We start from the raw sequence: 16,914 nt of genomic DNA on the forward strand, positions 1-16,914 counted from the left end.
CAACTAACGATTATTTATTTTCATAACCGATTAATCTGTCAATTATTTTCTCAATTAAGCGATTGTTTGGTCTATTCACTATGCCCACTTTTTCTCTCTTCCGCGTTACACGCAATTGTATTTGTTCTTCCGGTTCAGCGCTCGTTGGCGGCCAATTTCAAAACAAAACGTCACTATAATAATGAATGAAGTTTGGCAACATTCAGAATTAAGCTACACTGCAGCCAACTTCAGTTACATGTTCATAGCGTTACTGCTGCGAGGAGCCGAAGGCTGTACCCGGTCGGCATTTAACGTTAGTTACTAAAGCACGTCGACAGTGTTTTCTCACTGCCAGTTAGTCTACAGTAGGGTTTGACAGATAGCTAGTCCGACCAGTGTCGGCACAGCCAGCGCTCCCGGTCCTCGCTGCTTGTGAAATATTTCCAAATAGGCGTTATTCTGATAAACGGGTCACATATATGTTACGTTCTCACCACGAAAAATATTAAAACTTTAAAACAGTTTGGGGTTGTTTTTTTGCTTGAAAACAGCTTTTTGGCAAGTCTAAAAATGACTACGGTAGGCGTAATCTACTTCCGTGTGTAAAACCGGAAACGGAAAGACGATTACAAAATGACGCCATGCAGAAGCGTCCTTGTATGGGCAAAGAATAAGGTGAATAAAATGTCAGAAAATGGTAGCAAATGACGAATCTCAGTCTTTCCCAAAGCCCAAGATGATGCTCTCAAATGTCTTCTTTTGTCCACAACTCAAAGATAATGTCACTTTACTGTCATACAGGAGTAAAGAAACCAGAAAATATTCCCATTTAAGAAGCTCGAATTAGAGAACCTTTTCTCTTAAAATTGTACTCAAAACGATGAATCGATTATCAAAATAGTTGTAGAATAATTTTCTGTCGATCGACTAATCGATTCATCGTTGCAGCTCTAGTTAGAAGCTACAAAAGTACTGAAAGCTGAACAAATAAAGGCTTTTAGAAATGTCTTTCTCTGGTCTCCAGCACAGACATGAGTCGAGTCTCATAATCGCTCGCAACACATGCTTGTTTGAGGTAGATAAGGCAGAGGGCGGTCGTCACGGGTTTCGCGAGACTGCTTGAAGGCGGGTCCGGCAAGCTTTGGCCCAAAAGGTTCATCTCGTCGGGTGCGGAACAAAAGTGACAGACAGACAGACACACACACACAGACCAAGCCAAAGGGATTTCATGCAAAACTATACATATTTAGCAATATTGTTCTTTACTTTCAAGTGTTACCGTTTCTGGTATTACTGACCATTTGCTGCTGCAGTCTCCATGGCTGTACCCAGAGGTTCCTCAGATTCATCCGGTTTGGGGCAATGAGGCGAAGCACTTCGAGTTTCTTCTATTACACTTTAATGAAGGACAAAAACAAGAGGTCTAGTCCACATGGAAAGAAACACTCTCCTACCAGATGTAAGCTACATAACAGCATCTTCCATAAAGTCTTAGTAGCTAAACTGTGGATGTGAACCAGATACATTCTGTTCTCTCGTATGGGGTCGAGAACCCCACACCTATTTGTCCCTGAACAAAGCGGGGACTATGGAGCGGTCTTCGTCCATCCATCCCATTGCGACATTGACTTTGTGTGCTGCTAGAGGACCAGGGCTGTGCGCTAACCTTTTTGCACATAGCACCACTGGTGCTACAGAGGTTGCTGGTTTTGTAGCACAGGCCATACAATTGTATAAAATGTATGTTACCATCTATAAAAACAACCACAAGTAGTGCAGTTCATCACTTAAAACAGGTCTGTGACTGGTAAAGGACATTGATGTTGCATACAGGGCACACAAAATCCAAACCTGAATAAGAAATGTGTTTCAAAACAGTATATCACATGTGCTACTGCAGTAAATTAATTCATAGCTCAGACCAATTTCTTCGTAGTAAAGTGCTACATGCTACATACGTGCTACTGTAGCAGACTGTTCAGTGTTGTGTTGTGTTGTTGTTTTTTGTTAATCGCCGCGCAAGCTAAGGTTAGCCACCGACCTAGCTATACTGTTGCAGCTAAGCTAAACGCACTAACACGCCTATTCACACTTGGTTAATAAAATAATAAACGATAAGAGTCAGGCTGTAACGTTATAACAGGCTTCACATTTATTCTCAGACCTCAGCAGGACGACAACAGACGGCTCATTCTCCAGGATTCTCCCTCTCCACATATCCTGTACTACGGCAACCCCCGAGGGAACACATACAGAGCAAAACGCAAATAGAAAACAACACTGAACAGTCTGCTACACTACATACATGTATAATGTTGTAGCACTGTACAGCCCTGAGGACTGCATTGACAATGGGACTGACCCAAGGGTGGATTTAGATCACTTGTTTAATTCAAAAATTGTGAAGGTTAAGTTAACATCTGGTAGAACATGACGTCAGACCTTTGACGAATCGTTATGGTGTTGTGGTAAATTTGGCATACATATGATTCACAACAAGTAGCATTAACAAAAACCATGAATTAAACTGTTCGCACGCCTAGTTATTACTGCTCTCCACGGGGTCACGTTGACGAAGAAAGTGGGAAACATTATGCAAGCCATTTCAACAACTTCACATTGCTGGTGCTTGCTCAGTGTTTTATGTAACCTTTAGCCGACTTGAAGAGCGACTCCAAACAAATGGTAAAAAGCCTTCGGTCATGTTCTGTAACAGTTGACAGTCAAGTGCCTTTGCACATAATCGGGTCAACGTTAAAACTGACAGATCCTTAATGGAGCTTGGCATCCATTCAAGAGACCCGCACGTAACGGAGCATGGATAGCATAGTAGTACATCGCAACCAGCTACGTTATGCCTGACGGCTCGCTGGAATAGCGAACTCTTTCCTTACTTTATTAAAACTGTCAGAATGTCGCGCATTCAACTCACATTACTTCTTCATTCTGAAGGTTTCGGTAGGATCGGATGAGATGGTCTTTGTTTAGAAAATATTTCGGATGCTAACCGCCGTTAAACCAAACGGAAGAAGAAGAAGAAGACCGTAGAAGAAGAAATAAGACCGCCAGTGCGCGTGCCTGTGTTCTCGCCGGTTTCCGACAAACATTTTGTGCTTAAAATGTTTTGAAGCAACTAATATTGTAGCCTCGACGCGAGACTCAGCTTTCTAGTGTCGAGGCTATCATTCTGATACGTTTAAGTTGGATTCTACCGAAATATACAGAAATAAATTGAGTTTAATGCCCCACACTGCCATGTATTCTGACATATAACGATTGAACTTACCGGCTCATAGTTGCCAGTCGTTACGGTTCGAAAAACCTGGATTTTCTCTCTTCCTCAGCAACTGTCTGTCTCGTTAACGGTTACACAAGCAGGTTAACCTTACAAGCAGTCCTTCCTTCTGCAGTCAGGAGAACTCACTAAAGTGGCTAACTAGGCGGTTATCAAGCTGCTTTTCCTAAGTAATATCCGAAAAATAGTGTTATATTTCCTAAAAGTACGATATACCACGAATGACAAGGATTTGCAGTCCACGGTCTCACCTAGGAGGATACTCTGCACAGTGTAGTCAGTCAGTGTGCGAGCGTGCTTCCACAGTCAAGCATCCAGAATGAAAGATATCTATTTCCTGTTGTAACTTTCAAAATAAAATTCATATTGGCTTACGTTCATTCATTCTACACTATTTGGAGCGATCGTTGTGCTTTTTATTTTGACGGTAACAGCTTGCTTCCGGTATTTTCCTGGATAAATATGGCGCAATTGACGTAGCTCAGCGTGAGGTTTGTGGGCGGGGCTGTACAGTTTCGCGCCACTTGGGACAAAACCACTACATATCAAATAGGGTAGTATTTGACTTAACAGAAGTGTAGATATTACATTATTTTAGAAATAACTGGGATACCAGAATAAAAAGCAACTAAATAACGATATCGTATGCATAGAAATGGGGGGGGATGCAAATAGTCAACTATTTCACTAATTTCATGGACTAGGGGACACAAGTCAAGCGCAAAGTACCCCTATGGATGGGAATATGTGTAAAAACCCATGTCGATATTTCCCGCGAATGTAGCCCAGTTAAAAAAAACTTGCTTTTGATGCGCCTAGACTGATCTCCACCTGAAACCATCTGTGACGACTTGTCTGCATGCTTTTGAACTGATCAAATCTACCCCTGTAGTGGGGCAATTGTGCATTTATGACTACACTTTCTAGGCCGAGGGCGAACAATTAGCCCCCTCCCAACACACACACACACACACACACACACACACACACACACACACACACACACACACACACACACACACACACACACACACACACACACACACACACACGCACACACACACACGCACACACACACACACACACACACACACACACGCACACACACACACACACACGCACACACACACACACACACAGTTCCCAAAGGGCTGTTCAGCCCCAACAAAACATAGGAATTTAAATAGAGACGGTGGTGCATTGAACTGTGATATATTATACATGGGGTATATTTCGAAACTGACCCTGTGATATCGTGATATTGATGTCTGTTCTGCTCTCTCCTGCCCCCCTCCTCCCTCCTCATGCTCTCTCCCTTCCCTTGCACCCTCCTGCCCCTCTCCCCTATAGCTCTCTCCCCTTCTCTCACTCCACCTCACCCCCCCCCCCTCTCTCCCCCTGCTCTCGCTCCATCATACCCCCCCCTCTCTCGCCCCCCTCTCTCAGTCTCTCTCAAATATAAGATGTTCATGTTGTGGGCTATGTTTTTAGGTAAACTCATGAAAGCATGCTGTCCCATCCAAATATGGTATAATTAAGCAATAGATCACAACAGGCCGTGGTACCACACCTAAGGGTCGTGCTTCACCCTTGGCCTTAGGTGTGCTACTAGCCTGGGTAAACCCAGCCTCCAGGTGACCTCTATCTATGTGCTATCAGTCAGACTGATAGCACTACCACACCTAAGGGTCGTGCTTCACCCTTAGCTGTGCTATAATGAGCATATGTCACGGTCTGAAGTGATCTATTGCTTTTATAAAACGCTTACCAAGTATGGAAATATGGAAATTATTATTATTAAAATGTCTTAAATCCGTGTTTAAAAAATGAGAAGAGCACAAATTAGATGAGCTGTTTGGCTTTATAAAGCACCTCTGGCCCTGAGCCAGAGGGGCTTTAAAGCCCCTTTTATACTCACACAGTGAGTGGCTCTAACTGTGGTATATTGACTGTGGTATATGCTCAATATACCACAGCTGTGAGCCAATCAGATTGCTTGTTTTGAGAGAGCTGTTTTATAATTGTGCATGTATCATGTCTCAGCCAACATGTAAAATTGGATGGCATTTTGCTAATTAGAGGTGCTACAGCAACCTGATACATCTTAAATGATCATAACTCGATGACTGCAAATCATATATCCCCCCTTTATTCCCTTTTGTCCCTACTATGCAGTAACACCCTAGCAACCACATAGCAAAAGCCTAGCAATCACCTAGGAACACCCTAGTGACTACTGGCGAAACCCTATACCTGCGATTTAGCAGCACTCTTAAGACCAATTCAAAGTGGCTGTTGCATAGATGGCAATTGGCTAGCACACGCTTTAAAATTTCTTCAGAAAACCAATTTCTTCAGAAAATTTTGACTTTTGTAGTTCTATATAACATACAGCAGAAGTTACATGCAGAAATAAACACACTTGGTCGGCCAAATTGGTGCTAGAAACAGAATTTTGTTATGGGGCATTGCTGAGGCAGGCAGCAAGTAAGCATCTTTATTAGAACAAAAATGCAATTTTGGCAAAGCATGATTATAATGCAGAGTGAAAAATGCAATGCTGGAGTGAGGTCAATGCAAAGATTCATAAAGGCTCAAAGAACAATTATTATAAAAATGGAGGAAACCCCAAAGGAGTGGTGGGACTTCATCACTAAGGTCTGACTAAGAGGAAAATTCACTTGATCACTTGATTCGAACACTTCACTGTACACTTGAATCACTTTACCTGTTGCACCTATCTCATGCACATAAACCCCCCCCCCCCCCGACACACACACACACACACACACACACACACACACCAGGGCCGGCGCCAGGATGAAATGACTGAGGGGGCAGTTATAACTGGGGAGGGGGCTGATTTTTTTTTTTTTTTCAGATTTTTTTTTTTTTTTTTATGATATTTTTATATCGTAAAACATAGGTTATATACCCGCTATGCCTATTTCTGGACTTTTTAATCATAATAACCTCTGAAAAGCGCAATAACAACACAAGAAAGACTACTATTCAAAATCAAATAAAACATTTATTTCACAGCAGCAGATTAAGGCATTAATAGAGCTGAGCTTTGCATAACGTGAAATGCGGGACCTGTCTGGAGCACTCTGAACATATATGTCTATATGAAAAGTCATAGAATAAACAATTGCTGCAAAAATCGACAAAAAAATAAACAAAATAATAGCCAGTCAGTGCCAGGTTCATTAAATTAAAGAAATAAAGTGATCAGATGCGTTGTCTCCATCTTTCTGCTCATGGCATGCTGTGTGCTTGGGTGCAGCTGATTTCTCTCTCTCTCTGTGTGTGTGTGTGTGTGTGTGTGTGTGTGTGTGTGTGTGTGTGTGTGTGTGTGTGTGTGTGTGTGTGTGTGTGTGTGTGTCTGTTTTAATCACGTCATGATCACTACAACATGCAGTGAGGTTCAAATTTAATAAATAGCTACATCTCTGACACCTTGTGACAACCAAAGCACAGCAAATAGCGCTTTCCTGCCAATTCTGAAACAACAGAGCTATGTTTACAGGGGGTAGCCTCAACTTAAACTGATCAAATTTGATGAAGACTGCACAAACAGCAGCCGAAACATGTCAGGTACAAACATTGCCTAACTGGCCTTTATAGATGAACTATTCTTAATTTTTTTTTTTTTAAGTGAGGGGGCAGAAAATTGAACTGAGGGGGCAAAGCCCCCTTAGGCCCCCTCGTGGCGCCGGGCCCGACACACACACACACACACACACACACTCACACACACACACACACACACACACACACACACTACTCTAAGGTGAAACGTGTTAACTGTGCAAGAACTATCCCAAAGCTGTGTCTCAATAACTCAATAACTGTCTGTGCACATACTGTCTCAAAGTGTAACAGCTCTGGGCAGTAGTAACAGGACGCAGAGAGTCTCGACTGATGAACCATTGATTTTATTTTCTCCAACAGGCACGACTGGGAGACATGATGGTTGACACCTAGTGGACACTACAATAATTCGGAAAGGAAAGGATGTAAATTATGTGGGGAAGAAACTGGAGCAGCAAAGAAAATAAGCGGTCAGTTACACTCCCACCAAATCCCCATGAGCAACCTTAACAAATCAATAACCGTACGGGATTTCTGGATTACGTCTGACCGCCTTTGGTACATTTGAGCATGTAATGCATGTGGCAGGGTGAATAGTGTGTGTACATAAATGTATGTGACATGTTCATTCTAGTCCCTTTCAACGAGGAGCACCAGTTTCTGGATTGGTCGCTCAATGATTGAAGGTTTGGAGGAGTGACCCTTCATCGCTCTCCGCTCCCCTGTTTGAATCTTGACTCGCCGAACTAGACCATCGCTCTCCTGAACAACTTCAACCACTCGTGCTAGTAGCCACTGGTTTCTTGGGAGATTGTCATCGCTGACGATAACGATGTCGTTCGGCTTGAGGTTGCGTCGGGGTGTATGCCACTTCTGTCGAGCAGAGAGGTTTAGAAGATACTCCTTCTTCCATCGACTCCAGAATTGCTCAATCAGATATTGGACTCTGCGCCACCTCTTTGTCGCATACATGTCCTCTTTCACGAATTTCCCAGGAGGCGGTGGAGCGGCTCTGGACTTCATCATTATGAGGTGGTTGGGCGTTAATGGCTCTAGCGCTTTGGGGTCATTGATTCCATCCACTGTTAGTGGACGACTATTGACAATGGACATGGCTTCGTAGAACAATGTTCTTAATGAGGCGTCGTCGAGTCTGCCGGGGCACTGTGCAAGAGTGGCATTTAATATGTTCCTAATGGTCCGGATTTGGCGCTCCCAGACACCACCTGCATGACTAGCAGAGGGGGCATTGAAGACGAATTCGCAGTGCTTGTCGGCTAGGAAAGCTTCCAATAACTTGGTATCACATTGTTTGAGTGCTCCTCTCAACTCATTGCTAGCTCCTACGAAGTTAGTACCTTGATCGCAGTGAAGTTGGCGAACAGCTCCTCTGATACTGATCAAGCACCTCAAGGCATTGATGAACGCATCCGTTGATAGGTCTTCGAGCATTTCGACGTGGACAGCTCGAGAAGAGAGGCAAGTGAAGATCAGGCCGTATCTTTTATGTTCCTTACGAGCTTTCTTAATTAGGAAAGGTCCAAAACAGTCCATTCCGCTATATGTGAAGGGAGCTGAGACCTCAACACGCTCTTTAGGGAGTTCAGCCATTTTTTGTTCTTCTGTGGGTCGCCGAAGTTTCCTACATTGCACGCAGTCATGTATCAGCCTGGCCACTAATCTGCTCCCACCGATAACCCAGAATCCATTTGCTCTGAGCTCCATTTGAGTTTGGCTTCGGCCTTGATGGCAGATCTTGATATGGCAATGAGTCACAATCAATGTGGTGATATGGCTGTCCTTTGGGAGGATTATTGGATGTTTTAGTTCCCGGCTGAGAGAGGACTGCTTCAGTCTTCCGCCAACGCAGAGGACTCCTTCGTGCAGGATGGGGTCGAGCTGAAAGAGACGGCTTGAGCTTGCAAGCCTCTTTCCTTTCTGGAGTATCTCCAACTCTTGGGCGAAGGCTTGCTGTTGAACGAGCTTGATTATCACTTGAGCGGCTCTTTCTCGTTCTTTGACGGCCACGAATTCGCTGTGATATTCCTCTTTGGATCCGAGCCTCCTAATTCTTGCGATCACCTTAAGGAGCGTTGTCCAGGAAGAGAGCCGATTTAGATTGTCGAGAAAGTCTGTGCAATCGCTGGTCTTGGTTGCAAATGCCAGGGCTGCCTTGACTTCGGGATCACCGACGAGCAGTTCTGTTGAGGAGTTAGGTATTGGGTGCACTTCTGGCTCCCAAAGAAATTTAGGTCCTGTAATCCAACTTGAAGACGCGATCTGTGTTGCCTGAAGGCCTCGGGAAGCATAGTCGGCTGGGTTCTCTGCCGTGTCGACATAGTGCCACTGATTGGGGTCAGTGTTTTCTCTTATTAGCTGGACGCGGTTTGCGACGAACACGTGAAACCTACGTGCCTCATTATTGATATATCCCAGCACCACTTGGGAATCTGTCCAAAAGAATTCTTCGTCAATTTCCGTGTCGAATTCACGTTTCAGCATGACACTTATTTTAGTTGCTATGACAGCAGCTGAGAGCTCCAGCCTCGGAATGCTTGTTACCTTTGTTGGTGCGACTCTCGCTTTAGCCATCACCAGACTGCAGTGAACTGAATCTTCATGGTTCTTGTACCTCAGGTATGAACATGCCCCATACCCTTTACTACTGGCGTCTGAGAAGTGATGTAATTCTGTCTTGATCACGTTGCCAAAGTCTTGTGGATGATAGCATCTCGGGATTGTAACCCCTCTTAGCTTCTGGAGGCCGATCTTCCAATCCTCCCACCGTAATCCCAAGTCTTCTGGCAATGAATTGTCCCATCCAATGCCTCTGCGACATAGCTCTTGCAGTATACACTTTCCGGTCAGGGCGAATGGTGCAATAAACCCGAGTGGATCGTACAGAGATGCAACGACTGACAGGACACCTCGACGAGTTGAAGGCTGGGTTTTAGACCTGATGTTGAAGCCGAAGGTGTCGTCGGCTAATGACCACTGAATGCCGAGTGCATGCTCTGCTGGGGTTGCGTCCATCTTCAGTTCGAGAGGTTCGACAGTTGTTGCTCTTTCTGAAGGGCTTATGCAGTCAAGAACTTCCTTTTGATTTGAGTTGAACTTGTGAAGACGTAGTCCTCCTAATTTGCACAATTCCTGTGCGTCTTTGATCAATCTCTTGGCCTCTTCGACTGACGCGACACTGGTTAGCCCGTCGTCAACGTAAAAGTTTTTCTCAATAAAGGCTGATGCCGCTGGGTAGTCCGCTGCGTGTTGCAGAGCCAGATACTTCAGTCCGAAGTTGGCACATCCGGGAGAAGAGGCGGCTCCAAAGAGGTGGACGGCCATCCTATATTCCTGTGGTTCCTTTTCCAAATTTCCATGCTCCCACCATAAAAACCTTAGATAGTTTCGGGATTCAGGGGTGACGAAGAATTGGTGAAACATCCTTTCGACATCGCAGATTATGGCTACAGCCTCCTTCCTGAAGCGACATAAGACTCCTACCAGGGAGTTGATTAAGTCAGGTCCAGTCAGTAGGGAGTCGTTTAGAGAGATACCACGGAATTTTGCTGAGCAGTCGAATACAATTCTTAGCTTGGCGGGGTTTTTGGGGTGATAGACGCCATGGTGAGGGAGGTACCAGATAATCTCTTTCTCTGTTTGTGTAGGTGCCAACTCTGCATCGCCCTTGCTAATTATCTCCTCCATAAAGGCTTTGTAGTGGTCGTGATATTGTTTATTGCCGCTCAACTTCCTCTTCAGGCCCTGAAGGCGGACGATGGCCAGCCTTTTATTGTTTGGTAGTGAAGGTGGGCTGCTGCCTTTGAAAGGGAGGGGCATCTCAAAGTGTCCGTCCCCCTTCTGTCTGATGTTTTCGCTAAGGAATTGTATGAAATGAACATCGTCCTGAGATACATACTTGTCTTCGCAGGTCCTTTCATTGAAGTCTAGCTCCAGGGCCTTCAAAACATCGGTGACTGGTGGGGCTGGCATTTCTTTCACTTTGACTCGGTGCACGAAGCTTTGGCTCCCCTGCCTATCCAGATGAGGGTTAGATGAGCCTATTATGCTCCAGCCTAGCTCGGTTCGCTGTGCAAAGGGTTCGTTGTCGCCGCCTATGACGACTTCGAGCGGGGCCAGTGCTGATGGACAGTTATATCCGATTAACAGTCCTACTTCGCACTCTTGGAGTGATGGAATCTTGTCCACTAGGTGTTCGAGATGAGGCCACAGTAATGCTGTTTTCTCGGTGGGGATGTAAGATTTATCTACTGGGATAAAACTGCGGGTGTAGGTTTTCTTTATTTGAAGGTGTTTTCCGGAATGAAGCCCTCGCACTTGTAGACCACCGATGCTTTTACTCGTCAAGACTGTGTCGACCGCTGTCATTGTGCTAAGTTTCAGCTTCACTGGTTTAGGGTCCACATTCAGGTGTTCAAGCAGATCTTCAAGAATAAAAGTTGAATCGCTTTGAGTGTCAAGTAGTGCATAAGTGAGTACTTCTCTCTGTGGCTCAAGTACTGAGGATACCAGGACTGGGACTATACTTGAAGTAGCAGGGGTGTAATGCGTTGATGCGTGCGACATAACACTGTGGACTTCCTGGATTGTACCGTTTGTGGAGGCTGGGCCGTTATTGGCGGTCTCTTCTGATCTTGGTCTCCGTTCTTCGTGCAAACAGGTGGGATGTTGTCGGCGGCAGGTGCTACAGGAGTGTCGCCTTCTGCAGTCTTTGGAGATGTGTCCCTTCCTCAAGCATCCAAAACAGAGCTGATTTTCATGGATGAACGCCTTTTTATGTTCCATAGTCTTAGAAGCAAAAGTGGGGCATCTGGTGATGTTGTGCGTTTCATCTTTGCAGACGGAGCATGGTGGTCTTGCCTTGTAATGGGTTGTTTCTTCCGTCTCTTGGCTGAAATTCTCTGGTTGGGTGCTTGTGTTGAGGGCTCTGGCCCTTTTGAGTGATATGTCATCTGTGGTCTTGAAGTTAACTAAAAAGGGGGAGGCGACGGGGTTGCACGCTATACGGACCTCTTTGTTTAAAAAGGCTGTGAAATGAGTGAAGTCTGGATAGTTTCCAGATGCATCCAGTTCTTCGGCGACGATTCGGCTCCACCTCCGCACGATCCACTCTGGCATTTTCTTGAGCAGCTTGTGGTTTTCTTCACAATCGTTCAGGATGGCTAAGCCTTTGACATGTGGGATTGCCTCTGCACATCCTTGTAGAAAGTCAGCAAATTCCCTAAGTCCGAAAGGATCGGTCGCGCTAATTTTAGGCCAGGTGGTGAGCTTATCGCGAAAGGCTTTTTGCACGATGAACGGGTTCCCGTACCTCTCTTGTAGTACCTTCCAGGCGCCCGCGTAAGCATCCTCCGAAGTCCTATAGAAGAATCCTTGCACAGCCTTGCTTGCCTCTCCAGTGAGATATGTCTTCAGGTAAAACATCTTCTCACTTGCTGGGAGGGGTTTCTGGTCAATGAGGGTCATGAAGGACATCTTCCAGTCAATAAATGTCATTGGGTCGCCATTAAATATTGTTGGCTCAGGCACAGGCAAGCGGTTTATGCTTAGTGAGCTTGCTAGTGCTTGGGCTAGGCCGATGGTCTCTTCAGATGCTGTCGCTGTCAGAGGTGTTGCTTGAGGCTGGAATAATGTAGCGCGTGGGTTTAGCGGGGCTGCAGATTCGGTCGGCTGATTCACTTCAGGCTCACAATCCATTACCGGGGTCTCGTACACTCTTGCTCGAGCAGCTGCTACTTGGACATCCTTCTCTGCTTGTAGCTGCTCCAGCTTTATCCGTTCCTCCTCCAGCTTTAAACGTCTCTCCGCCCGTTTACGCTCCATTTCCGCCAACATTGTTGCATCTTCGAGTTTCAATTCATTTTCCAGTTTGTTGAATCGTGATTGCTGCGCTTGGACATCCTTCATTGCCTTTACATTTTCCCGTTTGGCTGCGAGTTCTGCTTCTGCCTCTAGTCGTTTACTAGAACTACTGGAGTGCATGCTTGAATGGTTTGATTTACGTGACGTTTCTGAGATTACCGTTTCAGTTACTGTATGACCGAAGACAGACCCATATGTTTCCTTGTCTAATAGCACTCTGACCTTTTCCCTTTCAACTCTGATGTTATAATCTTCGTCAATGGTTTGTCTTCGTTTACTCACAATGGAAACAATCTCGTCGGTCAGGTTTGCACAAGTGTCCATTTTGCTGGCAATGTCTGGCGTGGTGGTCTGGTTCCGTAAAATGGGGTCATATGTAAGGCGAACTAGATTATGACACTTGCGGGCTGCTTCCTCGATTCTATCGAGATCGTCCGGGCAACAGTAGGCCTTCAGCGCTGTTCTGCTGTCTCTTGCTGTCCGTTTCCAAGAATTGTACGCCTTATGGAAAGCTTCGTGGTGTTTTTGGGTGTGCTGATCACGTAAACCTTGACCCTTCTCCGTTAGTCCTCTTTGTCTGGATGGGTGGTTCGCTCCTTCTCCAGGGAGTGACATCTTTAGCTTTAGCTTTAAAGAGCGATATAAAACTCCAGCCAGACATTTACAAATCCATCAAAAACAAAGTATTTAGCTCACCCACTTTGCGCATAGGACTTTGGCCTTAAGACTGATTCCAGAATTTACCACTTATATAGGACATCAACACTTAACGATTATATTCTTCATACCATGATCTTAACTCGTTAAAAGGGGGGTTGGCCGCACTTAAAACATGAAAGTCTCATACGTTCGAACCATAACATGAGATAAAGTGCATATAGTGTGATCGAAGTGCCATAGCTAAAGCAGAGGTGCAATTGTGCATGTACAAAGGACTCTCTTTAATATCTCTGGTTGGAAGTAGCCATCATATTCACCATACCGTAAGACTGTATAAACTTAAAAGGGGGGTCGCCGTACTTAAAACATCAAAGTTTCACACATTTGAACCATAGCATGAGATAAAGTGCATGAAGTGCGATCAAAGTGCTACGGGTAAAGCAGGTGTGCAATCGTGCATGTGCAAAGGACTCTTTAATATTCCTTATTTAGAGTCGGTCGTTGCAGCTGCTATGCAGTCCTATGGTGTGTTGCACAGTTCTTGCCTGACAATTGAGTGTGGTTTGGGTTGACTTTGATGAAGGACGAAGATGGTGGTAGGCTGGTCTCCCGATGTAGAGGCCGAGTTTTCACTGTAACAGCTCTGGGCAGTAGTAACAGGACGCAGAGAGTCTCGACTGATGAACCATTGATTTTATTTTCTCCAACAGGCATGACTGGGAGACATGATGGTTGACACCTAGTGGACACTACAATAATTCGGAAAGGAAAGGATGTAAATTATGTGGGGAAGAAACTGGAGCAGCAAAGAAAATAAGCGGTCAGTTACACAAAGCATGGCTTATAGATTGATAAACAACTGTGCAATATCCGACTTATGGCCTTGTTTACAGTCCAGTGTGGTTTACATATTGTATACCATTCTTCTTCTTCTTATATTGCTGTCCTTGTTGGTTCGTTTTAGCTTGTATCATACATTTTCTTTTTCCTGTGTAAGTACATTGAGAGCAAAGTATACCAGAGTCAAATTCCTTCTATGTCTACATTGGCCAATAAAGCTGATTCTGATACCTACTGGAGAGATTGACCTCTGCAGTCCTGGCTGAAGCCACGGAAGGCCCGTGGGTTATAGTCTCATGTAATAATATTACTCCTGCTGTCAGTGCCCCTGAACAAGGCACTGAAGAGGGCAGAATGGTTGACAGCTGGGTGTGGTTGTTCTGTGCTGTGTTGGAGGTGGGGTGGAGGAGCATCCTGGGTACTGTGGCTGGATGGAGCAGCTGAAGGTGAACCTGGAGGCTGTGGACACCTATGTCCCCCCATCCATGGAGGGAGAGAGGGAGATGATTGGCTGAACCAGCAGATCTGAAAACAGAGAGATAGATTATGTAATCTGTGTGTGTGTGTGTGTGTGTGTGTGTGTGTGTGTGTGTGTGTGTGTGTGTATGTGTATGTGTATGTATGTATGTATGTATGTATGTATGTATGAAACCCATGACCAAAATACTCATACATTCTTGTGTTATTTATTTATGGAACTACAGTGAAAATAAATTATCCCCCTTTTAGCTGGGAACCCCCTAGAGCAGTGTTTCTCAAACAGTGGTCCGCGGACCAGTGGTGGTCCGCGGGCGCCCCCTAGTGGTCCGCAAGTAGATTTATCTTTTTTCCCTTTTTTTACACCTCCCACATCCAATCAGAGAAATGTTTACATTTTCTGGGAAACGGAAGGTCTGATCACAATGCCTATTAAGGACTATATGTATTTTTTTCACCCCAAATCCAATGCCGCCACCTCTGCGGGTCCCCAGACTCCACTTTGAGAACCACTGGTATAGGCTTAGGCCTAGTCTTTTTTCGGAAGGGGGGGCGGGGGGGGGGAGTAGGTATTTCTCAGAACGATACATGGCTGATAGAACTATATAGGGCATGTACGTTAGGAGAGGCTGTTCAAATCAGAATAACGTTATATTCAACACCTCTTTCCATAAAATAGCCACCTTTACTGGATCGATTGTCATTCCCAGTCTCTTCTGCGTGTGGTTTGAGCCCGCAGCCCAGCCAGGAGGTGCTGTTGTTGGCCGTGGCAGAGAGCTCGGCTCGGTCTCCGGAGGAAGATTCCCCAACTTCTAATGTCAAGAGTTTTTCTTCCAAGTTTTTCATGATTCCCTTGAGTCCGTGGTAGTCGTTGATAATAAAAATATTGTTCGCTTTCGGCTCTGAAGCAAAGGGCAAAAGTCTCTCCCATCTACGAATTCTGACCTGAAAATAATAAGTTTTTGTTAGATCATGATCATGAAGCAGCTCAAGTCTGATGGCAACAAGACAACCAACATCCAAAGAACATAGTGAACAATTTTGGACTCAAAGTTGGAATCAATACTGTTTTTAGTCATTTTATGCACATTTTCTTTGTAGTTTATTATCGGACACAAGCAGCTTACCTGTAAAACAGAGCCATACTTTGACCCTCTAGGTTTTGTGGTGTAACTTTGTGCTGAGCAGCAGCAACAGCGGCCTCTGCTGCCACAAGTGGTAAATACAGATGCTAATAAATACTACACTTTCCTGTTTGTACGTTCAGATATCAGTCTTATTTTACTGTTTCCTCTTGTACTCTCTACTTTGATAACCTTTCTGCAGTGTTTATAATGTATTTGCTGGGAGAGAAAGAAATTGCTCCAAATGTATCGACTTGTTAACAATACACTAATCGCACCGCTAATCAAGCTAGCAAGAGAGAAACACCTTTCAATTCCTATGCGTACTTCACAATAAAAGCACCCCGTTAGTTTATCAGCGGACAACTTTTATTATGAAGGGGCTGCAACAGGAAATGGAGTTACATCCAGGCAACTTGACATGCTCTGGGACGGAGCCTCGAAGTTACATGGTGCAGGAAACAGGCGTTCAGATCACAGAGTGGGAATGATAGAGTTGCCATTCTCCATATTAGAACACAGTATAGTGTAGCGTTCCAGGTAATCCAGGTATTACCTGTAATGTGATGTGCAACATAAGTGTCTGGATTGTAGCTAGGAACTAATGTGTGTGGGTGTGTTCCTAAGGGAAAGGGGGTATATACGACCAGCGGCCGCAGGCCGGATGGGAGTCTAGCTATGGAGCGAGCTGAGACTGGTTGTTGTGTCTAGAGCTAGCTGTGTGAAGCTAGCTGCTAGGAGCTAAAGAAGCCTGTGAATAAAGAACCTGTACCAACTACAACTCTCCGTTCTTTAGCGTATCACCGATACGTTACAATAGCATCAAAGTGATTTAAAAGCTATAAAGTTATATTAGGGTAAAAACAGTTACATATTGGGACTTCAACTTCAAACCAGTAATAATAAAAGGATGACATTTTCTGCAACATTAGCACTTACCCCAATGACAAATCGAGTTATGTTTTGGTTGTCATACTTCATGATAATGCTGTCCCTCCTGCGGTCAATATCAGAAGACCCCCGTCTGTGATTATTACCAGAACTTTCGTTGCATTAGGAGAG

At 44.8% G+C, this 16,914-nt stretch overlaps 1 protein-coding gene across 3 annotated transcripts in view; it reads right to left on the minus strand.

Annotated features, from left to right (window-relative positions):
* hells (helicase, lymphoid specific) overlaps positions 1-3,367 on the minus strand; it is a 29,036-nt gene extending 25,669 nt beyond the window's left edge. The window contains exons 1-2 of one of the 3 annotated variants that reach the window (XM_083650856.1): positions 3,269-3,367; positions 1,281-1,378 (exon numbers count right to left, since the gene is read on the minus strand). In XM_083650856.1, coding sequence (XP_083506982.1) covers positions 1,281-1,378; positions 3,269-3,276 — 106 coding nt within the window. In that variant the 5' untranslated portion in view covers positions 3,277-3,367. Of the gene's footprint in view, positions 1-1,280; positions 1,379-1,940; positions 2,090-2,146; positions 2,184-3,268 lie in introns of those variants that run through there. The other 2 variants (XM_083650858.1, XM_083650857.1) reach the window with 2 other exon arrangements.
* Positions 3,368-16,914: the final 13,547 nt, after the last annotated feature.

Source organism: Poromitra crassiceps, assembly GCF_964638095.1.
Source record: "Poromitra crassiceps genome assembly, chromosome: 14".
Lineage (NCBI taxonomy): Eukaryota > Metazoa > Chordata > Actinopteri > Beryciformes > Melamphaidae > Poromitra > Poromitra crassiceps.